The 25,294-nt window shown below is 44.4% G+C and overlaps 1 protein-coding gene across 2 annotated transcripts in view; it reads left to right on the top strand.

The window, feature by feature from the left end:
* The window catches only part of KDM1B (lysine demethylase 1B), a 42,934-nt gene that overhangs the window by 14,741 nt on the left and 2,899 nt on the right, over positions 1-25,294 (top strand). For both annotated transcript variants that reach the window (XM_069563316.1, XM_069563317.1), the window contains exons 9-21: positions 1,968-2,172; positions 4,304-4,488; positions 7,423-7,599; positions 7,948-8,022; positions 9,889-10,026; positions 10,916-11,087; positions 13,795-13,922; positions 15,060-15,191; positions 15,782-15,856; positions 17,948-18,064; positions 19,026-19,151; positions 20,118-20,240; positions 22,249-22,401. In XM_069563316.1, coding sequence (XP_069419417.1) covers positions 1,968-2,172; positions 4,304-4,488; positions 7,423-7,599; positions 7,948-8,022; positions 9,889-10,026; positions 10,916-11,087; positions 13,795-13,922; positions 15,060-15,191; positions 15,782-15,856; positions 17,948-18,064; positions 19,026-19,151; positions 20,118-20,240; positions 22,249-22,401 — 1,806 coding nt within the window. The remainder of the gene's footprint in view (positions 1-1,967; positions 2,173-4,303; positions 4,489-7,422; positions 7,600-7,947; positions 8,023-9,888; positions 10,027-10,915; positions 11,088-13,794; positions 13,923-15,059; positions 15,192-15,781; positions 15,857-17,947; positions 18,065-19,025; positions 19,152-20,117; positions 20,241-22,248; positions 22,402-25,294) is intronic.

Genomic DNA, 25,294 nt, shown 5'->3' with positions numbered 1-25,294 from the left:
TCTGAGTTATTCTGCGTGACAGTGATTCAGGATTGTTAATTTGTAGTTTTTCTAGATGCGAAACTCAGGAACTGTGATTGATGTTCAGGCAAAGGGCGAAATGACACCTGGCAGGTCTGTTCTATTACATAAAGGGGTGTGTGAGACACACACATAAAAAGAATAAATAAATAGCTTACACACACATACACCCACATTAAAAAAAAAAAAATAGCTGTACCCTCAAGCATTTTTACAGTAAAGCAGTGGCCCAAATAATTTCTGGATTCGGGGTAAACGAGATGACGTTATAGAAAGAAAGGAAAAAATAACTTTAAATACAGTTTTAAAAATTACTTTATGAATATTTCCCCTACTGTTCAGACCATTGTGCTCTCAAGGAATCTGAACTTTAGGACAGAGGCCATATTCTTGGGATATAAGAACCTTAAAAAGTTCAGAAGAGTCTTCCCTGGATGTTCATATGCCAGTTACTTATTTTTGTCTTCAGTTGAGAAAGAGTCTGGGGCAGGTTTATGAAATGGAACTTTCCTTCTTTTTGGTCCAGTCCAGGCTGGTCAAGGGTAGCCAAACCTAAAATAAGCCTTGAGGACAAAGATTGCAAACTGAAAAGCCATCAGGGGCCAGGCAAGTAAAATGAGTGTGTGAGGGACTTTCCTGATGGTCCAGTGGTTAAGACTTTGCCTTCCAGTGTAGGAGGTGGGGGTTCAATCCCTGGTTGGGGAGCTGAGATCTCACATGCCTCATGGCCAAAAAAAAAAAAAAAGGTATATAACACAAGCAATATTGTAGCAGGTTTAATAAGTGAAAAAAAAAAAAAGGTCTGCATCAAAAAAAGAAAAAAAATGTGTGAAGCAGCTGGGAATAATTTATGAGGGATGTTGGGGCTTGTAGTAAGCTGAGAAAATGCTTGCCTGAGATTTGGACTCTCAAATCTGCAGGGCAAATAATGCATCTTTAATTCACAAACCACAGTTTGATGGCAGGTGGCATTTGCTTGGAGACTGGAGAACTAACGTGAGAGGGTTCCGGAGCCCAGGATTCTCCTCTATTAGATTCCTAGAATTTCCTGAAGCATACATTCAAGATCATGTTTAGCAAAGACTGCCTAGTATAGGATTTCTGGCAGTGTTGTTTTAGAAGCAGGTAAATTTTATTTTTATCACAACAGTCATCACCAGGCTGCTTTGATCGAATGACTCCATATGTTAATTCAAAATCTGGAATATGATCACGTATTTTAAGACCAAAGATAGTTTCTTCAGTCTACACGGAGCATCTTATTTTGCTGATTGTCATGTATTTTTCCCTCTGAAAAAAATTTTTAGTAACCTCTAGCAAAAAGCAGTAATATTTGACTGCTACTTCAGATAATTTTTTTTCTTTTTTTTGCTGAATTTTGCAGTTTCCATTATCTTTAGATCCTCAGTTAAAAGGGGGAAGGGCCAGGTGATAAATGATTCCTGAACAGAAGGAAGTTCCTCGTGTCAGACTTCAACAAACCTAGGCTTCCAGGAGAGTTAGTGGAGGCACCATTAAGACTTATCTGATGTTGGGGCATCCCTGGTGGTCCAGTGGCTGAGACTCTGTGCTCCCAATGCAGGGGCATGCTTTTGATTCCTGGTTAAGGCACTAGGGTCCCTCATGCCACAAGATGCAGCCAGAAAAAAAAAAAGACTTGCGTTGGTGGCGTTTTTTTGCGGGGGAATGAAGAGAGCTTCTTGCTGTAGATCTGAAGGAACTCGGCCTAAGAAACATTCTCTCCAGGTCTCCTCAGGGGACTTTGTTTCTGAATCTGCCTTTGTAGGACTCTGGCCTAGGACTGAGGAGTGGGCGAAGGCAAAGGAGAAGGGTTGGGGATGAATGAGGATGAATGACAGGGCAAGAACCCTCTGTCCTTGGTGGACCCTGCAGGTCCATTTCTTGTCCGCCATTGTCCCTGTTTGTCTTGCTCTGCCCCCTTGCAGAGAGTGTCGGAAGTGTCCAACCATTGGTGGTACTCCATGCTCATCTTACCTCCTTTGCTGAAAGACAGCGTGGCCGCCCCCCTGCTCTCAGCCTACTACCCAGACTGTGTGGGCATGAGTCCATCCTGCACCAGCACGCGCCGCGTGACCAGCGACGCCAGCCCCGGGAAGCTGGAGCACCCCAAGGCGGTCCCCTCTGTGCTGGGTGAGAGCTGGGCCTGGCCCTCCCTGCCTTCCCTCCCCTACTTTGCCCTGGAAATGTGTGGGTGAGCAGAATGGAAAAGATGGGTTTTTGTGTTTGATTGTTTTAAATGTGTTTACTTAGTACAAAGCACCTCATTATTTCATGAATCTGGTTTTACTGTGGATCACTCGTATTATTTATATACATTTGTTCATTTTTCCCTTAATCATTGGGAAGGCCTATAACACTTGGCTAGGAATCGTACCTACGGAGTTTAATGAGCATTTCTTTGAAAGTCAGATAGCCTCGTAACTTGATGATCGTGCCTACTCACCCTGACATGCCGGAAGAAAGTTTTGACTTAAGCCACTTTTCTTTCTTCTCTTTGAGTCATTCTTCTTCTAATTATGCCATTGATAATTATAGTCAAATGACCCGCTCTTGAAAAAACTTCAGGTCAAGGCAAGCAGACTGATGACTGTTTACTTTCAGGGGATTTAAAAAATTCTCCATCAGAATTCTCTGTGTACGAGCGAGAATTCTAGATCATCTCTTGCACACTAACAGACTTGATCTTTGGTGCAAGTAGATTTTGACATTGTGGGCTTTTATTAAGGTTTTAACTAGTAGCACTTGACCCTCTAAAAATATGGATGTGGTCAAAATCACAACTAAAATGATAAATCCCAGTGTTACCGAAGGTGGAATGAAGCAGGCCCTAAGACGCTAATTAGTCGGTGTGTACATATATGAAGGCCATTTGGCAGTGAGAATGAAAAACCTTATAATAGATCCTCTTTGGATGTAGGAATTTATCCTAAATTATCGAAGATTATCAAAAGTAAGTCCAAAGATGTGTGGTGTTGTTTATAGTAGTAAAATATTTGGATAAAATCAAAATGCCCAGAAATAGGGGAGTAGATAATAAATAAGATAGCATTGTATGTTCATGGAAGTCGTCTTTAATGACATGGGACAGTGTTCTTGAAGAGCAGGTAAGAAAAACAGCCTTTTCAGTGCATTTTGGGGGCTTTTTTTCTTTCTTTCCTAGAAACAACGTAGGTTAGACTGGGTTTAACACTACACAAGGATTATCAGGGGTTAGTGATTTGTTATTTACTTCTGTGAACCTGTCTTCTAATCAGAAAAACTCCAATAATAGTTTCTTTTAAGATATATTTCCATGGGGATTTGGCATTCAGTTGGGTTTGGAATTTCAGGTTTGCAAAATGAAGTTGTTGTTCAGTTGCTAAGTCACGTCCAACTCTTTGCGACCCTGTGGCCTGTAGCACACCAGGCTTCCCTGTCCTTCACTATCTCCTGGACTTTGCTCAGTCTCATGTCCAGTGAGTCACTGATGTCATCCAACCATCTCATCCTCTGTCACCCCCTTCTCCTCCTGCCTTCAGTCTTTCCCAGCATCAGGGTCTTTTCCAGTGAGTCAGCTCTTCATATCAGGTGGCCAATGTATTGGAGCTTCAGTTTCAGCATCAGTCCTTCCAATGAGTATTCAGGGTTGATTTCCTTTAGGACTGATTGGTTGGATCTCTTTGCAGTCCAAGGAAACTCTCAAGAGTCTTCTCCAACACCACAGATTGCAAGATGAAGACATTCTGGAAATCTGTTGAGAACAATGTGAATATGTAACACTCAAACATGATTAAGATGGCAGATTTTATAGCACATGTTTTTCTTTAACAAAAAAAATTAAAAAAATTTCTGTGCCACAGAAATTGAATTTGTGAAGAGAGAATAGGGCAATATTTTTTAATTTCCACCTAGCAGGTCTAATTGGACAGAGGAAGTGGAGGCATTTACATAGGACAGACCAGGAAGTTTGTCTAGGCCCTTCTTTCTGGTTTGGTTTTGTTTATGCTCTTCAGCTTACCCGGATTTCCCTGGTGGCCCAGACAGTAAAAAATCGGCCTGCAATGCAGGACCCCCAGGTTCGATCCCTGGGTCAGGAAGATCCCCTGGAGAATGAAATGGCAATCCAGTTCAGTATTCATGCCTGGAGAATCCAATGGACCGAGGAACCTGGCGGGCTACAGTCCATGGGGTCTCAAAGAGTCGTACACCACTGAGCAACTAACGCTTCCCCAGATTTGGAATTTACAGCCTGTGGGATTTACTCCTTTGCGTCTACCCTCAGTTCCAGGCATGAACCGGTACTTCCAGCCTTTCTACCAACCCAACGAGTGCGGCAAAGCCTTGTGTGTGAGGCCGGACGTGATGGAGCTGGATGAGCTCTATGAGTTCCCAGAGTATTCGCGGGACCCCACCATGTACCTGGCTCTGAGGAATCTCGTCCTTGCCCTGTGGTTCACTAACTGCAAGGTGAGTGGGGGGCAGGTTGGCCAGCAGCACGTGGACACAGACTTCTCTTAGAGGAGTGGCTTGATCTCCTTAGATCTGTGTGTCTCCACCACACGTTTGGGTGGGGGCTCTCCTATGCACTGTAGGGTGTTTAGATAGCATCCCTGGCCTATACCCACTAGATGCCATAGCAACCACCATCCCCCCCAACTTGGTGTGATAGCCAAAAATGTCTCCAGATATTGCCAAACGGGGCAAAGACTCACCACCTGAAAACCACCGCTTCAGACCATATGCCACCAGAATTCTGACTCTCTGGTGAGTGAGTACAGTGCAAAGTTGGGTCAAGGAGTTCCGATGACAATGCCGGGAGAAAAAAGAATGAAACATTAAAGACTGAATCATAAACCCCCTGGAGGGCAGGATTCTTCCTCAGTTTGTTATCCTCAAGCATCTGAAACCAGTGATTGGTTCTTTTCTGGGATTGAATGAATATTAGGGGCGTCAAACAGCACTTACCTTGAAAGGGATGAAGATAAATTGGGGGATGGGCCGGGTGGGGGTACTACAATTTTTTTTTTTTTAAGCAAAGTCTTTCCTGACCCTCGTATTTTTCCAATTTATTAATTTCTTCTGCAATTATTTGAGTGACTGCTGAATGTAGAACATTTTGCCAGACTGCCAGTCTTGGTTAAAGAAAGATATTCTGGGTCTGCGCTGGTATTTCATTGAATTAGACCCCAGCCCTAGATGATTTGATTAAGTTACAGCTGTAAATGCAGTTGATATGAATTACATCCAGGTGAGTGGGCTGGGCAAGGTAGAGTTACTCATTTCCTCTCCAGCAGCCTTGAAGTAGGTATTAAACTAAGTAGTAAACATTTGCTGAACTAAACAAAACTGTGGTCAGAATTTTCCTGTAAATAAACTGTGAAGGAAGATGCATTTTTCAGAAACAGCCTTGGGTTCCTTTTTCTTGACATTTCTTTTTAGTTGACTTTGAAATTGGACTTATACCGTGGAAGACTCTGATTTAAAAAGTCCTCTGCTTATCAGTGTGTCTCTATTTTAATTTGTAATAAGATCATAAGATGTATCTATTTAATACTCTAGCGGGATTATGGTTGCTTTTAAGGAGTCAGAAAAACACACAAGGAGTCAGACTATTTTTTTTTTAAGTCATGAATACAAACACATTTTTTAATCCTCTGCAGCAATCCAAGCCAACGTTGTACATGTTATTTCTTTCGTATTTTGAGCCTGTAGTCATCTTCCTGTGTTTGATCAGGTTCTCTTGGAGCTGGGGGTTGGGGACAAGTAGAAAAAAGGCCAGAGCGGGCACCTCCCCCCTGCGCCCCATGGCCCAAACCTGTTCTAACTTCACGACCCTGCGAGGAGGCTGCCTTACTCTGGAATCTTTGAGATGAACCAACCCTTGTCAAAGCTTCTGGGGTAAACAAAGTCAGGGTCTTTTTTTTTTCTGAAAAGTTCCTAAGTCCATTCCTCCTATATCTTATCAGTGATGAGAACCTAGCTTTTTCAGATCCCAGGGCCAGCAGCAGCCTGGGTTTCTATAATGGCCTTTGTTGTGTGGTTTATTGAGTCAGGAATATATTTGTGGTGTGCTCTGCACCCACGCTCCCCATATCGGTCATTCTCTGCGAGGGGAAACTTAGGTGATAAAACAGAGATTGCTGTGTGCCTCTTTTGTTCCTTTCTTTCTTCCTTCACCAGGCAGACCTCCCTTTGGTCTTACTATGTCTTAGTGATAAATGGTAGATTCCAGTTACCCTGGGAGCTTGTTTTTTTATTTGGTAGCTCAGATGGTAAAGAATCTGCCGCAGTTTAGGAGACCAGGGTTCGATCCCTGGGTTGGGAAGATCCCCTGGAGAAGAGAGTGGCAATCTACTCCAGTATTCTTGCCTGGAGAATTCCATGGACAGAGGAGCCTGGTGGGCTACAGTTCATGGAGTCGCCAAGAGTCAGACACAACTGAGCACTAACACACCACACAAAACGTGCACGTGAGATTTATCATTTTTACCATTTTAGCCATTGTAAAATGTGCAATTCAGTGGCCTTAAGTACATATACAGTGTTGTATAACCCTCAGTTCTATGCAATTTCAGAACTTTTTCATTACTCCAAGAGGAAACCCCACACCCATTAAACAGTGACTCCCTACTCCCAGCTTCTGGCAACCCTAGCCTACTTTCTGGGCTTGCCTGGTAGCTCAGCTGGTAAAGAATCTGCCTGTGATGCAGGAGACCGTGGGTCAATTTCTAGGTCAGGAAGTTCCCCTGCAGAAGGGATAGGCTACCCACTGCAGTGTTCTTGGGCTTCCCTGATAGCTCAGATGGTTAAAGAATCCGTCTGCAGTGTGGGAGACCTGGGTTCGATCCCTGGGTTGGGAAGATCCCTTGGAGGAAGGCATGGCAATCCACTCCAGTATTCTTGCCCGGAGAAGCCCATGGACACAGGAGCCTGGCAGGCTACAGTCCATGGGGTCGCACAGAGTCAGACATGACTGAGCGACTAAGCACAGCACTGCCTACTTCCTGTCTCTGTAAAATCTGCCTATTATGGGTGTTTCACATACATGGAATCATGTAACATGTGGCCTTTGGTAACCAGCTGCTTTACTTAGCATGACGTTTTCAAGGTTCTTCCCTGTTGCAGCGTGTGTCCGTACTCCATTTCTTTTTATGACCAAATCATATTCCGTGTATGGACAGACCACCTTTTGCTTTATACTGTCATCCACTGATGGACGCTTGGATCATTCCTACCTTTTGGCAGCTCGAATAATGCTGCCACGCATTGAGCTCTTTCCAGTACGTAGATGGGAATAGAATTGTTGGGTCATGTGGTTCATTCTGTGTTTTCCCTTTTTGAGGAACCAAGACTTGTTTTCGGTCAGTTAGTTTAACAATCTGGTTTTATTTCCAAACACAGGAAGCTCTTACTCCTCAGAAATGTATTCCTCACATCATCGTCCGGGGTCTCGTGCGCATTCGATGCGTGCAGGAGGTGGAGAGGATACTTTATTTTATGACGAGGAAAGGTCTCATCAACACAGGAGTGCTCAGCGTTGGCCCCGACCAGCATCTTCTGCCTAAAGATTACCACAACGTAGGTGACGGTAACTCTAGCAGCGCTGCTACCGATGATACATGATTGTACGTTAATAATACAAGTAAAACTCACATTATCGCTGTAAAAGCTTTAGCAAGACTTTTGTAGATTTTGTGTTTCTTCAGGGGAAAGAATATAAATTACTGTTCTCCTTGACGGTAGAAAAGAGGAAAGGATGGATGGCTTAGGACAAGTACTGATGTGTTCTTTAGGGAAATAACTTTCTACAAATGGGACAGCAAAGAAATACAGATGAACTAACATTGCTTGGCAGTTGGCTCCTTCTAGTACGTTTTTTTTCATTGCTCTAATTGGATTTTTGTTTCTTTTTTTCTTTTCGTAAAGAAATCAGTCATCATTATTGGGGCTGGTCCAGCTGGATTAGCAGCTGCTAGGCAACTGCATAACTTTGGAATTAAGGTAAGACTTGGGGGACATGGAGGCAAAAACAGATGGTTAACTGCTCCTTTGGTCCAAATTTTCTAAGACTGGGAAACTAGTTCCCTGATTTTAGCAAAGAATACTGCATACATTATAACTTCCGTGGGGTTGCAAGAATCGGACATGACTTAGTGACTAAACTACCATATTTGGGGTAGCCTTCTTCCCCAAGGAAAGATATTCTTTCTTATTTTCATATCAAAATGCATTTTATTTTTGTTAATTATAGAAATCCTTTATTTTCTGTGTGTGTTGGTTTCTGCCATACAATGATGAGTATCAGCCATAATTATACATATATATTCCCTCCCTCTTGACCTCCCTTCCCCCCACATCCCTAAGTCATCACAACGCACCTAACTGGGCTCCTTTTGTTATATAGCAGCTTCCCACTAGCTAGCTATATTCTTTCTTTTTATTTAGTGTATTGCCTTATTCTATTTGTTAAAAATTAGCCAAAATAGAGTTGATTACAAAAAAATTGTGCAATTCAGTATCTAATTTCCATTAGATTCATTCAAGTCTCCCAGATTTCTGGGACTTCCTAGGTCTGACTCATTTCTCCATTTTTTTAAAAACTTGTTTTGCAGGGACTTTGGTTTTCCATTAAACCAAACGTGAAAATCAATTTGGTAGAATTGAATTAGTCTTTCTCCGTGCTCTGTGTGGCTAAAAGAATCAACATTTTTCACAGCATCTTCTCTGCTGGCAGAGTTTCAGAAATGAGAAAGTTTGCAGTGGTTATGCCTCAGAGGTTTTCCTTTTGGTGGAATGCAAGATCTATGTCTTGGATTCTATATTTACTACTGACAAAAACGGGAGAATCTGAGTTGAGTTTATAGGAAGTGTGTTTGCATTTCAAATTATTGTCTAAGAGGTATTAAGCTGTGAGGTATTTTAATTGGCCATATGTATATTTCAGCAATAGATATTAGGACCAAGGTTTCTTATGTGTTTTTCGCTTAGAAAACTCACATTATGTTACAGGGAAAGTTATTCCTGAAAAAAAAACTGTATGTATACATATGTATTTATATGTATAACTGAATCACTTTGTGGTACACCAGAAGCATTGTAAGTCAACTATATTTCGATTAAAAAAAAAAGTTATTTCTAGCCAAACTCGGGGGAGGAGGAGATTTCTTTAACATTCAGCCTTCCTCTTATAAATGAAAAAAGAAACTGGAAATGGATGGTTCTAGGTTCATCTGAAGTCAGAAAGAAGGTGGAGAGTCACGAGTTGTAGCCTTTTCTAATTGGAGAAAATAAGGAATTTAGGTCCAAGGAAGAAGAATATTCAGGGGACCTCTGTTGTTCTCCCCTTTCTCTGGGGAAACCACCCCTCCTGGTTAGGAAATAGATTCCTCTGAGTAACCTCAGAGATGCTTAGCTCGGGGAGCCTCCTGGAGCCATCTGAAGGAGTGCTCCTGGGGCTCCAGAAGTGAAAGGACTGCTTTTGGACTGAAGAGGCTTCCCATTTTCAGCTTCTACAACCAAGGGCAGAGTCACTCTTTGAGGCACAGGGCTGTCCACTGGAGAGCAGCTCCCCCACCATCTGTCGAAGGCCACTTAGGCTGTTTCCACATCTGGGCTATTGTGAATAGTGCTGCTATGGACATGGGGATGCGTGTATCTTTTTGGATTATAATTTTGTCCAGAGAGACGCCCAGGAATGGAATTGCTGGATCCTTGACACACTGCCTTCTTTTTAAAGTCGTTTTTCTAATAATATGATGACATATTAACTAGATGCAAAACTCATCTTACTGTGTCACTTCACCTTTGTACTGCATTTGGGATGACTGTTCCATCTTCTTCAGCTTCTCCAATTGTCTGTCTTTTTAGGTGACTGTCCTAGAGGCCAAAGACAGAATCGGAGGCCGAGTATGGGATGATAAGTCTTTCACAGGCGTTACAGTGGGACGAGGAGCCCAGATTGTCAACGGCTGTGTTAACAACCCAGTAGCACTCATGTGTGAACAAGTGAGTTTCTTTAAGATTTGTACTGTAGGTGAACAAAAGATGGTCTCAGTTTGCTTGTGTGCAGTATTAATATGGCTCTAGATAACATGCAATAAACCCAGAATGATTTGTTCCCCCTCATCCCCTCTGAAAAGTAGATAAGAACAATTACAGTTCTTCCTTTCTCCGAAGGTGGAACTGGAAGACTTAATCCCCCCTCCCCCGCCTTGGTCTGTAATTATATTTGTGTGTTAATTTGCAGGCCACTTAATTAGCTTATTGCTGTAGGGTTGCCAGATTAAGCAAACAAAAATACAGAATGCCAATTTAAATTTGACTTTCAGATAAACACCAATACTTTTTTTGATATAAGTATGTCCCAGTATCCCATGGAATATTTTGTATGCACTATCTGGGACCTATTTATACTTAAAAAAAAAAAAAAGTATTCATTGTTTATCTGAGAATTAATTGGGCTTCCTGTCTCTCGTTGGGCAACCCTACCTGATTTCTTTGAAGACCAAAGCTTTTTGTGAACTATTGATTGATGGTCAGTTCAGCCTCAGCTTCTGTGAGTGTCTGTGCGTTTGTGTGCTCTTTCCCGTGAGACTCCACAGAGGAGAGGGGGTGTCAGAGCAGGGAGGGGCGGTGCGCAGCACTAGCATCTGAAGCATGGATAAATCTTGGTGGAGGGCATGGCCTGGAAGCTGCTGTTGGCACCCTTCCATTCTCCGGTGCCATGCTGGTTTTTCACTGCCTGCCTTTGTGGCCATGCCCTGATCAGCCTGTATTTTTGAGAGATCCTGACTGACCCTTTGCTCCGCAAGAGCTCTGTCTGATTGCAGCTTAGAACCTGTACCTATTTTTTCCAGGGAAAACTTTTCACCTTCTTATTCTTATTATTTTGAAGCTTGGCATCAGCATGCATAAGTTTGGAGAAAGATGTGACTTAATTCAGGAAGGTGGAAGAATAACTGACCCCACTATTGACAAGCGCATGGATTTTCATTTTAATGCTCTCTTGGATGTGGTCTCTGAGTGGAGGAAGGATAAGACTCAGCTCCAAGATGTCCCTTTAGGAGGTATGGGGAGAACGGTGTTCTGATTGTTCGATCTGAGTCTCATTCTAACCTAAGCTTGATCAGCGGTAGCATCATTCATCCATGAGCCTGGGTGGACCCAATGAGAATAGTCTTTTCGAGCATCCCTTTTGGACTGGCCATTCCACAAAGGGGAGCAAAACTGCCTCAGGGACCTTTAGATATGTGTGTGCGCACACACACACACACACACACACAGCTTACTTCACACCATAGCCAATGTTTTTAAAAAATCACATAAATGTTTAATTTTCAGTTTCCCAGAAGAGCTTGCTTTTAAGAAAGCATGTAAATAAGCTCTATGTGAATAACTAGCCACCATATAATGACTTTTCTAGATGAGTTTCGATGTGCCAGGATTTCTTTTCCTTTTTCAGACAGAAGGTTAAGGTTTTTTTAATGTATATACATTTTGTTTAAGAATGCAAGACTCTGTATTATAATTTAAGAATTTTAATTCAAAACTTTTAGGCTTTGGTACCAAATGGACCATATTCACCACAACCCTCTAGAAAACCTAACAGTAACAGCTCATTTCCTTGAGGGCACCAGCTGAGATCTTACTGTATTGCTTCTTAAATTGATATTTATTTAACCTATGATTTCATGACCTGAATGTATTCATTTGTTATTCTCGGGAGCATAGTGGAGTCGCTTACATTGTAAGCATTTTAACTCAACTGTCAGGGTGTTAATTGGTTTCAACTTTGTGTTTCTGTGTGCGGGTTCTGGCATACGCTCCATCTCTGGGGTAAATTTCTCAGCAGGGATTGTCTGTCTCTTCTCTTAATCCTCTCATCCCACCCCACCCCGCATGACCTCAATTCTTCACCTCTGAGACCGACACACTTTCTAACCGCCCTTAGTAAAAGTGTTGACAGACAAACCATAACAGAACATTTTTAGAAACGTCCTGGGGTTGACTGGGATCATTTAGCCAAATGTGGCAGTGTCCAGACCAAGTGGCAAGTTGTTGAATTTTCTGGAAGACAGCGACTAGGCAGACTTGCAGGATGTTCTCAGAATTTGCTTAGTGTTTGTGTGATAGTTGCTGGGCGGCGTTCTCTTTACAGTTCTTTCAGGATCACTGTCTACAGAAATTAATAATGTTGTTTTGGCTTTACTTAAAACAAGTTATTAAGGGAGGACCAACCATATTTACTCTATAAGTAGTTGTTTTATCATAGTGATACATTGTTTTGAAAAGCTTTAGTAATAATGCCCCCATCTCTACATGAGGTTACATTAGAGCCTGCCTAGTGGTTTCTCAGCTGTCTGAGCTCTCACCTTATTAGATTTAGCTCAAAAGACAAAAGTATAAGTAGTTAGAAGTTAGAGTGAATTTCACAAAGCAAATGGACTAAAGCTTTAAAATGTTATTTACGTAGAAATCACATTAAGGCTTCTCTCTGCCTGCTTCTACTTTAATTTTATGTACAATTTTAGCAATCTTGATGCTTCCCACACCTTTACGAAACCTAAAGAAAAACAGAAACTGCATAGCGGGAGACAAGGATGGCATTGGAGAAGGTCCTGAAAGTGGAAAAAACCCAGCGGCCTAGGAACAAGAGCGCAGCACAGAGATGCTGTGGACATCTCCGTACAGCAGTCTAGCATAAGAATGGAACATATTAATGAGAACCTTCAGTTGTCGAAAAAAAAGTTAACTGGTACCCAGTTCTGTTTCTAGTCAAGCACGTGCAGAATACCTTATAGAAGCTTTGAGTCTGCCGTGTCTCCGTCGGATGGTTGTCATCCCTGGGAACATTACAAAGAAGTCATTTGTGCTGAGATATTTGTCAGGCACAACCCTTTTCCCCCTCCACCTCCCCACAAAAGGAATCTAAGATAATCATCGGAATGATAACACCAGGATGTGTGTATGTAGTTGAAAGTTCTAGTTGGATGGGATAGATAAGTGCTGGGTGTGGATAACCAAGGGAGCGATTCCTGAGGCTGGTAGTGACCAGGTGATGCTAGTCTATAAAGGATGGATGGGACCGAGGTACGGGGGGAGGGCATTCCAAGAAGAAGCATGGTAGTAGCAGATGTTGCCGGGTTGGCATTTACCAGGAAAAGATTGAGTGAGTGGGCAGGTAGGGTTTGCTGTCTTTGGAAAGGCTAAAAATGTGTTCACACTGTCTGGCTGTGGGTTTTGGAATTTATTACATAGGCAATGGAGAACCAGTAATTAAAGGTGTTGAGCCGGAGAGTTACCTTCGTGAAAGTCCATGGTGGAATATTTGGAATGTTTGCGAGAGACGAGAGCCAGTTGTCAGTCTATGATAAATCTTCTGGTCAAGGAGAGCTGTTAAAGAACTTGACTTTAAGGTGGTTCAGTAGGAGCGGAAAGGGAATGGGAATTCTCTGTCTGTATTTATATATACAGACAGGAGTTTACTTTTCCTTTATCTCAAGCAAAGGAAAAAATTGGTTCTCCACTAAGCAAAAATGAAACAGGGTTGAAGACATAGGACCCTCATAGCTTCGCTCCCCATTAAGATAGCTTTTCTTTCCTGAGAGAAACCAACCTTGTCAAGACATTGACCCTTTCCCCCGGGACCACCTGGGAAAGATCTTCCAAAGTTTGAGGCCTTGCGGGTTGAAGGAGGTGGAGCACAAAGGATAAGGAATTGGACCATAATGTCCAAATTTTTTTTTTTTCTGCTTTGCTCCATTCCCATTGCAGAAAAGATAGAGGAGATCTACAAAGCTTTTATCAAAGAGTCTGGAATCCAGTTCAGTGAGCTGGAGGAGCAGGTGCTTCAGTTCCATCTCAGTAACCTGGAATATGCCTGTGGCAGCAACCTCCATCAGGTGGGCTTTGAACATGCTTGTTTCTCTGTGTGTGTGTTTCCATATTGAAACATTGAGCCCATGATGGTCTGGATAACGGGGATCAATGGGTCTGTTGCTTAAAAGTCCCAGAACCACAGCTTTAGAGTATACAAATCCCATGGTGGTTTTGAAACAAATTCTTTAAAGCAGGAGACGTTTTAAAGAAGCATTATTTCTGCAAAGCATTATTTCTGTGAAGATGCTCACGCTATAAACCTGAATAAGGAAGGCTGTTGTGCTGAGGGGCAGGGGTCACAGGCTTGTGTCTGTCCACTGCCCTCTTCAGGGGGCCCTCAAGGCGTGCCTGTGCAACTGGGAGCTGAAGACACTGCTCTTAAGAAGCCAGAATAGAGCATCTTTGCAATTAGGATCTGTTTGTCTTGCTAAAATAAATTTAAAATTGCCTAGGTCAGGAAAATCCCCTAGAGAAGGAAATGGCTACCCATTCCAGTGTTCTTGCCTGGAGAGTTACATGGAGCCTGACGGGTGACAGTCCAGGGCATTGCAAAGAGTTGAACACGACTGAACAACTAACTTTCACTTTTCAATTCATGTCACCAGCTCTGATCATGCAACTTGGATATGCTGCACGTTGAATCATGGTTCTGTGGATGATCCCCGACTTAATTATCCTCTTTGGTAGGGGTGGGGGAGGGACAACAACTGATGTTTGCATTCGGTGATTCTTTGCAATTGGAATAACACTTTTCTAAAATCATGCTGCATTTCACCTTCTATGTAATTTCCATGTCGAAGACATCTAGGTGGCATATTTCTATATGGAGTTGATCAGATGCAGGTCTCCTCTCATAGAATTCTCCTTTTCCAGTGTTGTTGATGTATAATACATCTTTTTGTCAGGGAGTGGTACCCATGGCCAAATCATATCTACATTTTGTTCTAAAATAAGCTTTCCTGTGCATTACTGAGAAATTTCCTTCGCCTGGAGGAGTACCCACCTGGCTCTAGCTGCTCGTCCGTCACCCCCACTCCCTGTTTCACCCTGTCCCCCTGCCTGGGATGGCTTTCCCCACCCTGGGCTCCTCTTCTCGTCCCTTAGGTGCAGCCGCAGTCTCCACCATCTCTTGTTTTCCAACCTCTCCTGGTGTTTCCCAGGTGTCTGCTCGCTCCTGGGACCACAATGAATTCTTTGCCCAGTTTGCCGGTGACCACACCCTCCTCACTCCCGGATACTCCGTCATCTTAGAAAAACTGGCTGAGGGACTGGACATCCGGCTCAGGTCTCCGGTGAGTGTCCACGGCGGTGGGTGGCTCAGGTTTGGTGGCGTTTGGAGCATGTGAAGTTTGGGATTTGTAGATAGCAGACAGGCGCCTGCTTTGATGTTCAGCCAGTGTCTGCAGGTACTTTTTGATACTATGATCAGTTGCACTATCCTTGTCGATTAGGTCACTGCTGTTGTTGGAAACAATAGTGACTGAGATGCACTTTTATTAATAATCAAGCGTTCGGGTTGCTCACCACCTCCCTGATCCAGTGCGGTTCTTTTCACACTTAAATTTTGCCTTCAAATATACATTTCTATGAAATCATGTTGTACGTGGTTATAATCATAGAGGCAATTACATATATATGTCTGTATTTCACCTTACACGATGTTATAAAGATTTTTGCATATTCTGACATAGTGTTTATAAATTTTAATGACTGAGTGAGAGTTCCCTGGAGGAAGCGATAACTGTTTAGTTCTTCAAATGCCAGGAAGTAGTTCCCCATAGCCTGGGAAATGTAAACTCCCATCCTCAAAGAATTGGAGAGGACCCTGGATCGTGTGGTTCCATCCCTCATTATGTTTTCCATAATGGCTTTTCTTGAGCAGGTACAGAGTATTGACTATTCTGGAGATGAAGTGCAAGTTGCCACTGCCGATGGAACAGTGTGTACAGCACAGAAGGTAAGCGCTGTGCTTCCACTGGGTGCTGCCAGGGGCCTGGGAGTGAGGGAGACCAGGCTTTTCCACCAAGCAGTTTGCCTTTAGCCATCTCCCTGGAACCTTATTTGACCTCTGAAGAATTCTGTATCTCCACTAGTTGTGTGTGGTTGTACAAAGCGGATTTAATTATTTGACCAGCATATAGATTCATGGCAGATGGAATTCTGGGTAGTGCTGCATTTGTTCTGAGAGTTGAACAAGGAAAGAAATTCTTTGGCCAAATAAGTTTGTAAAGTAGGATATATGAGTCTGTGTTTCGGGTTAAGTAAGAGCATATTAAAGGCTCTGAGAAGTCCTGCGTTTGAGCAACCTGTTTTCCTCTGTCTAATTCAGTGGTTTCTAAGTGGGCGGTGTCTTTGTTTTTGTACCACAGAACCTTTTTTCAGATCGAGAACACTCTGTGTTTTTATCTTGAAACTGGCAGAAGTACTTTTACATCATTTGAATTTTTTGTAAACAGCTTTAGTAGGCAGACTGTGAAAGGTGCTGTAATGTAATATATGAAATCACATTGAGATTTCTGTAGTGTTAGAAAACAAAGTTTTGAGGGTGGAGGGGGCTTAATAAACCCCATCGATCTATTTAATTGTGTCTGAAGTGTTAACCAAAAACTGATGAACTGTCACCAGTTCCTAGACTAGCTGTGTTTTATGCTTTTCAGTTAACTAAAAATATTTCATAGTTCTTGGTATTCACACAGAAATGATGGTTTGCATGTCAAATGGGAAAGATGGGGTAGTGTATAATTCCGGGGGGGATGGATAATTCCTCATATTGTTCCTGCCATTAACTAGCTAGGTAGTGAGTATTGGTCATATAGACTTTGGACTAGCAGTAGTTCTCAGCCCTGGCTGCACCTCTGAATCACCTGTGGTGCTGGTTTAGTCACTAAGTCATGTCCGACTCTTTGCAACCCCATGGACTGTAACCCACAAGGCTCCTCTGTCCATGGGATTTTCCAGGCAAGAATACTGGAGTGGGTTGCCATTTCCTTCTCTGGGTAGAATCACCTGGGAGGTGCTTAACAAGAAAGGTTACAAAGCCCCACCCTACATAGGTTCTTGCTGAACTGGTCTGGTCATGTTTTTAAAGCTTCCCAAGTGATTCCAACATGTGACCAGAGTTGAAAACTACTTGTCAGTAGCATCCGTATTTGTGATTCCCCAGGTGAGAATCAGGCCAATATCTAATATTCCTCCTAATGGTAAAAAAAAAATTTTAAATACTACGTTATAAAATTGTAGGCTTCTCTTGTGGCTGAAGCTGAAACTCCAATACTTTGGCCACCTCATGCGAAGAATTGACTCATTGGAAAAGCCCCTGATGCTAGGAGGGATTGGGGGCAGGAGGAAAAGGGGACGACAGAGGATGAGATGGCTGGATGGCTTCACCGACTCTATGGACATGAGTTTGGGTGAACTCCGGGGGTTGGTGATAGACAGGGAGGCCTGGCGTGCTGCAATTCATGGAGTCGTAAAGAGTCGGACACGACTGAGCGACTGAACTGAACTGAACTGAACTGAACCTGTGGTAGAGATGGTAGAGAGTCTGCCTGCAATGCAGGAGACCTGGGTTTAATCCCTGGGTTGGGAAGATCCCCTGGAGAAGGGCATGACAACCCACTCCATTATTCTTGTCTGGAGAATCCCATGGACAGAGAAGCCTGGTGGGCTACAGTCCATGGAGTCACATAGACTCAGACCTGACTGAGTGACTGACGCTCACAGGCCTTATAAAATTGCAAGTCAGCTCGTGGTTCAGGACAGCACGCTAGGTGCGCTAACCCTGCTGCGTCACCCTCTGCCTGACCCTGACCCGGCCCATTTGCTCTTTTTCTTTGTATTCTGGCTTTTAGAGAAATTAGAGTGGAGTTTCAGGCTGTGATTCAAAAAGCCTGCTCTGAAATGATGAAAGCAGGTATTTTTAGTAGTCAGCACGCATCACGCAGTTTCAGTTGGAAGTTACCCCAGCTTATAAGTGAAAGATGTCCAGCCCAACAGAGTACATTGATAAACACTTGACAAAATGTAAACGGTTCATTATTTCCCACAGGTGTTAGTCACTGTGCCACTGGCTTTACTGCAGAAAGGTGCCATTCAGTTTAATCCACCGTTGTCAGACAAGAAGATGAAGGCCATCAACAGCTTAGGAGCAGGCATCATTGAAAAGGTGACTGAATTACTTAAGCCTGGCAAGTAGAGAGATGAGTATCAGATGACAGGGATCCCCAAACTTCTGGTATTGGGAAATAGGTGATTTTTGAATCCACATCACATTCAAAGACTTCCTTTTCCTTTGAGTAATTGTTCCTGAAGAATACAGAAGGATAGCATCAAAACAAAAAGAGCAGAGCGGACAGAGCTCTGCAAGTTTTGATTCAGGAGAAAGACTTTTCATTATTCAGGGTTTGAACTGGGAATATAAATAAGCAATTCTTTTTTTTTTTTTCCTGCTTTCCATATCAACCCTTCACTAGTAGTAGTTGTAATAGTAGTTTAGTCGCTAAATCGTGTCCGACTCTTGCCACCCCCATGGACTATAGCCTACCAGACTCCTCTGTCCATGGGATTCTCCAGGCAAGAGTACTGGAGTGGGTTGCCATTTCCTTCTCCAGGAGATCTTCCTGACCCAGGGATCAGATCCGGGTCTCTTGCACTACAGGCAGATTCTTTACCAGCTGAGCTACCAGGGAACCCCTCATACCCTTCACTAATTAGCCCCAGTGAGGAGAGTGTTTTACTTCCTTTGCCTTGAAAAACTGCTTTAGCAGAATCTGCCAGTGCTGCAGTAGGTACCAAGAGACCTATGAGTAGTAAGACTTTCATCTCCTGGACATAAGCTTCAAGACTAAGTCTCAGCAGTGCTCTGCATCTTCGGATTAGCCTAGAGGTTGTCAGTGGGTCCCACCATTATCCGTGGGAGGACAGGACTGAATGGCATTAAAAAACAGATGTTCACAGAGATAACAAAGGGTAGAAGAATGGAAAGGGAGTATGTTTGAGTTTTTTGGAACATCTTTTTTTTTTTTTAAACAGAAGTATTTAAGAGCTATGGGTGGCTTCTTAGAGATTGCCACACTTTTGATTTCAGTGAACTCTTAATAACCACCTTTCTCTTGCTTGCTTTCCAGATTGCCTTGCAGTTTCCTTACAGGTTTTGGGACAGTAAAGTTCAAGGGGCTGACTTTTTTGGTCACGTTCCTCCTAGTGCCAGCAAGCGAGGGCTTTTTGCCGTGTTCTATGACATGGATCCCCAGGTAAAGTCATGGGTGTTAGAACATGGTTTGAATTCCCTTGTTAACAGTTTAGAATTTGGTTTGGTAATTACTCCCGTGTCAAGCCCAGGAACTAATAGACATTGTGGATACTCTGGATGTTTGTTTGTATGCTGGGGGGACACTTGGAGGGCATGCTTCCCTGTAGGAAAGGAGCCCCTGTGTCTCTCTTATTTTCTTAAAGTACTAATGTTGGTCCCTGGGAAATGAATTCGTTGCAAGGAAGTGCAGGAATTCTTCCAGATTCCTCTTAGGGTGAGTTGGTGATAGCACAGTAATGAATGGCACTTGAAATATACTCCCCAAGGGTCCTCCAGGGGGAGAGCGGCAGGTATGATTGGCCCACACGAGGGCGGGTCTGGGACTCACTAGACGTGATTGGTTGGGGGAGGAGGACCAAGGAGAGGACCACCTGGACTAGAAAGTGATGGTTGTGCTGATGTCCTGCCAAAGCCTCACAGTTGTTTTCCCTCCGGCGCATTTGTCCCAAGACAATTTATCTTCAAAGGTTCCACGTGGGAGCCAAGAGCAGAATGTCCTTATTGTTCAAGAAGGGCTTTTTCCCCCCCCGATTATTTTATGTGCAGAGTTCCCTTCTCAGTCTCATTCCATTTCTTCTAAAACAAGTTCTTAGAAGGGAAAAGCCAAGAGAACCTGGGGGTTTGATATGTACATGACTTCTGGAGTTTTTCCAGCAGGGAACAATAAAATGCATAGATGAAGGTGGGTGGCCTGGGCCACAAGACAGTAGGAAATGACGACCTGTGTCCTGTGAGGATGAAGGCCACGTCTGTTGGTTGGCCAAAAGGTCATTCAGGTTTTTGCATGAGATCGGCTGGAAACACCCGAACGAACTTTTTGGCCAACCCAGTGCTTAGACCCGTGCGTCTGAAGACTCGGGCCCCCAAAGCCCAGCCTGTAAAGTGCTTTTCCCCGTCACGTGTCCAGAAGCAGCACAGCGTGCTGATGTCGGTGATCGCGGGGGAGGCGGTGGCGGCCGTCCGGAGCCTGGAGGACAAGCAGGTGCTGCAGCAGTGCATGGCCACCCTGCGCGAGCTCTTCAAGGAGCAGGTCAGACACACGCCCTTTGAAAAGAGAAAAACACACTTGCCGCTGACTTCCCGTGCTCTTCAGAGTGGCGCGGGCCCCAAAAAATCCATTCGTACCGAGTACAAAGGGGCTCAGGGCAATGGGCCACAGTCTTCCTCTCTCTTTTAATATCCAAGTGTTAGTTGCTTGGCTGTGTCCAACCCTTTGCAACCCCATGGACTGTAGCCCGCTAGGCTCCTCTGTCCATGGAATTCTCCAGGCAAGAATACTGGAATGGGTTGCTGTGTCCTCCTCCAGGGGATCTTCCTGACCCAGGGATTGAACCTGGGTCTCCCATATTGCAGGCAGGTTCTTTACCATCTGTCTGAGTCACCAGGGAAGCCCCAACTTTCGTCTTAAGCATTAGTTTACTCGGGCCACGATGACAGACTGCCCCAGACTGGGTAGTCCAAGCAACAAAAATTCACTGTCTCACAATTAAGGAGGCTAGACACCAGATTGAGGGGTTGGGGTGGGGGGTCGTTTTTCCCGAGGCCTCCCTCCTTGGCTCACAGAAGGCTGCTTCCCCCATGTCCTCGTGTGGTCTCGCCTCTCTGTTGTCTGTGTTCAAATCCTCTCTTCTTAGAAGGGCAGTTGGCATCCTGGATCAAGGCCCACCTGAATGACCTCATCAAAGTCCTTACCATTGACTTACCTCATCAAACTCCTATCTCAAATAGACTTGCCTTCTGAGGTCCTGCGGGTTAGGGTTTCATCATCTGAATTTGAGTAGAGGGACACAGTGAAGCTTACAATAGTACCCCATTCCTCCTCTTACACTCTTTTCCTTTTTTTCCTTCACATCATGCACACCCCCTTTCTCTCCTCAAGAGGGAAAAGACTCAGCATTTTCCAGAGATCCTATATTTGGGTATCCTGTTCCCAAACCCTCACAAGCTTTGACAGCAGTTTTCCATTCAAAGGGACCTTGTCCAGAATTTTCTTGCACACCCCCCACCCCGCCACTGCTAGTCTCTTTCCCTTTTCTCCAAGAAGCTCAAGATACTTTCTATTCGCCAGTTTACTAAATCTCACCGTCTCTGGAGAGTTATAAATGGCACGATGTATGTCTTTTCCCAATAAAGGAGCAGAAGTAGAAAGAAGAGAAATGACATAATGTACATTAGAAAGAGGGGGGCCCTCGGGGTATTGCTTATTCCACACGGGGCAGTTCTCTCTCACAGTAGTCCCTCACCTGGGACTTGGTCTCAAAATTTGTTTCCAAATCAATTATTTGGAACTTAGCACACAGTTTGTACAGAAATCTGTTTCACGGTGGCGCTTGGCAGTGGTCAGCCTACAGAATTATCTGAAACTTAAAGAGTGAAACATGACCGGTGTAGCTGTTCTGTGGAGAAGCCTGTTGAGAATTCCAGTCAGAGGTCCTCAGACCCTGCCCGTCCCTCTCCTCCTCTGGTCCAGCGCATTCCAGGTGGTGAGAAGGGGAACATGTGTGTGTGTCAGTCGCTCAGTCATGCCTGACTCTTAGCGACCCCATGGACTGTAGCCCGCCAGGCTCCTCTGTCCATGGAATTCTCCAGGCAAGAGTATTGGAGTGGGCTGCCATGCCCTCCTTCAGGGGATCTTCCCAACCCAGGGATCGAACCTGGGTCTCCTGCATTGGCAGGCAGATTCTTTACTGTCTGAGCCGCCAGGGAAGCCCCAGGGAAGAGGAATGCCTGGACTCTTAGCCTTTGGTGATGACCTCTGGTAGGTGGGGAAAGTGTCTCTGGCAGAAGGACAAGGTGTTGAAGTGAGGAGACGTGTGGGTGTTGGGGAAAGTCAGAAAGATGGGGGAGCGACAGAGGAAGAGACACAGATACAGAGGCTTGGGCAGAGCAACAGGCGGGCAGGAGGGTCATACTGGGAACTGCTGTCTCAGGATGCCACAGGGATTAACTCACTTTCCGGATGGAGGGAGGGCTGTAATCTTAGAAAGGTTGGGTTGCACCCAGTCCAAGTCCCTTCCGATCCCTTCTGCTTGACACAGGAGGTCCCAGATCCCACCAAGTACTTTGTCACCCGCTGGAGCACGGACCCCTGGATCCAGATGGCATACAGCTTCGTGAAGACGGGGGGCAGCGGTGAGGCCTATGACATCCTTGCTGAGGAAATACAAGGAACCGTCTTTTTTGCTGGCGAGGTGGGTTTCATTACTCCGACCCCGATTACTTTCATTTGGATCACTTGCTTTTAGTTGAAGTGGTCTGTGTTCAGAGTTTAAAAGCAACATCAAATACCGTCAAAAGTCTTATGGCAACGAACGGCAGGTACCCTGACAATATTCTCCTCAAATTCCCTGAGCAGCCATTTTTAACTCTTTTTGCTGTTTTCTTCTGGAGTCTACTTCATACCTTAAGATTTTTACTTTGTCGTCTTTGGATTTAAGAAGTTAAGACATCACCTCCAGACTTCCTGTCAGGTTAAAGACTTAGCCTGTTTCATCCCTTCCCTCTGTTTACTTCACAATTTAATTTTAAATTAGTGTCAGTGCTTATATGATGTGGTTGCTTACTGCTGAGCCAGGAAGGCGACTGCTGATTCTTTTCTTACACAGCTGTTTCCTCTTCAATCATAGTAGCCTCTTCTTTCATTAGCTTAACTCTTTCTATGCTGCTGCTGCTAAGTCGCTTCAGTCATGTCTGACTGTGCGACCCCATGGACAGCAGCCCATCAGGCTCCTCTTGTCTGTGGAATTCTCCAGGCAAGAATACTGGAGTGGGTTGCCATTTCCTTCTCCATAACTCTTTTTATACTGCTTCTTAAACCTCCCCACTTTTTTATGTTGTTGTTGAGCCATGCCTAGGAATCTTAATTCCCCAACCAGGGATCCAGCTCATGCCCCCTGCAATGGAAACGCAGAGTTGCAGAATCCTAACCACTGGACCCCTCATGTGAAGAGTTGACTCATTGGAAAAGACTCTGATGCTGGGAGGGATTGGGGGCAGGAGGAGAAGGGGACAACAGAAGATGAGATGGCTGGATGGCATCACCGACTCAATGGACTTGAGTCTGAGTGAGCTCTGGGAGTTGGTGATGGACAGGGAGGCCTGGTGTGCTGCGATTCATGCGGTTGCAAAGAGTCGGATATGACTGAGCGACTGAACTGAACCAAACCACTGGACCACCAGGGAAGTCACATGCCTCCGCACTTGGTGGACAGCCTGTAGGTTCCATTCCTTGAAACCCCCTTTCCTGACATCTTCTCTTTGCTCTAGTTTATCTTGGGGACTCCTGCAGATGTATCCTCCCAGGATTCCTCCTTACCACTTTCCAGGGTTGGGGTTCATACTTCCTAGATCTCTCTTTTCAGTACTTATTGTTGAAATTATGATAAAAAGATTTCTGGGGTTGAATTAGTTTGCTTTTGCTATTCCCCACCACCCCTTCCCCACCCCCAACATCCATCCAGTTCATCAAAATAGAGTAAATTCTCAGCACTCTTTTCATCTGTGTTCATACCCTAATACCATTTAGGTTATACAGTTCTCCTCAATTCATCTAAGTGTTTTTAATATTTTCTTTTCAGGGTTTTTGAATTATTACAAAAGAATATCATTTTAAAACCAGCTGACTTTGATTTCCTCTTTGGGCTATAAAGCGCCAACTTTGTAGGAACAGAACATAATGGTTGCATTCCAGGCCACAACTGTCAGCTGCTTCCAAAAGATGGCCCTAATAGGGCCAAAGGGCCACGAACGGGCTTTAGAAGTTTTGACTTTTCTTTGCTGCTTTGATACAATTGCTACCTCAGTTGAGTTGCTTAGCCGTGTCCGACTCTTTGCAACCCCATGGCCTGCAGCATGCCTGCCTTCCTTGTCCATCACCAACTCCCAGAGTTTACTCAAACTCATGTCCGTTGAGTCGGTCCATCCAAGCGTCTCATCCTCTGTCGTCCCCTTCTCCTCCTGCCTTCAATCTTTCCCAGCATCAGGGTCTTTTCCAGTGAGTCAGTTCTTCACATCAGGAGGCCAAAGTATTGGAGTTTCAGCTTCGGCATCAGTCCTTTCAGTGAACATTCAGGACTGATTTCCTTCAGGATGGACTGGTTGGATCTCCTTGCAGTCCAAGGGACTCTCAAGGCTTCTCCAGTTGCTACCTCAGCTTCTTATAAAGGGCTTCCCCAGTGGTTCAGTGGTAAAGAATTTGCCTGCAGTGCAGGACACCTGAGTTCAATTTCTGGGTCAGAAAGATCCCCTGGAGGAGGGCATGGCAGCCACTCCATTACTTTTGCCTGGAGAATCCCATGGACAGAGGAGCCTGGCGGGCTACAGTCCATAGGGTCGAAGAGTCCGACATGACTGAAGCGACTAAGTACTTCTTATAAAACCCATTTCTTTTGAGGTTTCTATTACTCCGCTACTCTTTTCCCCTGAGTAATGGTGTCCCCCTGACCTCCTGATCATCCTCCCACTTATTAAAGTCTTTGGCACCAGGATGTTTTTCCATTTCATGCCAGCTACCAGTTTGGGTAACATGTAACCTAAATTCACATGGAACTTCGTATTTCTTATATTCCCTTTTCTATAACCTGCTGCTGCTGCTGAGTCGCTTCAGTCATGTCCAACTCTGTGCGACCCCAGAGACGGCAGCCCACCACGCTCCCCCGTCCCTGGGATTCTCCAGGCAAGAACACTGGAGTGGGTTGTCATTTCCTCCTCCAATACAGGAGAGTGAAAAGTGAAAGTGAAGTCGCTCAGTCATGTCCGACTCCTAGCGACCCCATGGACTGCAGCCTACCAGGCTCCTCTGTCCATGGGATTTTCCAGGCAAGAGTACTGGAGTGCGGTGCCATCGCCTTCTCCATTTCTATGACCTACTTGACAACATTTTAGCTACTCTTCTCCCATAATCACATCCCAGATTTTTGTCTTGGTTGCATGCGTGCTCGTCACTTCAGTCACGTCGACTCTTCATGACCTCATGGACTATATATGCCAGGCTTCTCTGTCCATGGAATTTTCCAGACAAGAATACCTAACAATGACAGAGAATACCTAACAGTTGTAAATCCAAGCCTAACTTTCCTGTCCTGG

Source organism: Ovis canadensis, chromosome 20 (genome assembly GCF_042477335.2).
Source record: "Ovis canadensis isolate MfBH-ARS-UI-01 breed Bighorn chromosome 20, ARS-UI_OviCan_v2, whole genome shotgun sequence".
NCBI lineage: Eukaryota > Metazoa > Chordata > Mammalia > Artiodactyla > Bovidae > Ovis > Ovis canadensis.
This window is presented reverse-complemented; position numbering and strand designations above follow the sequence as displayed.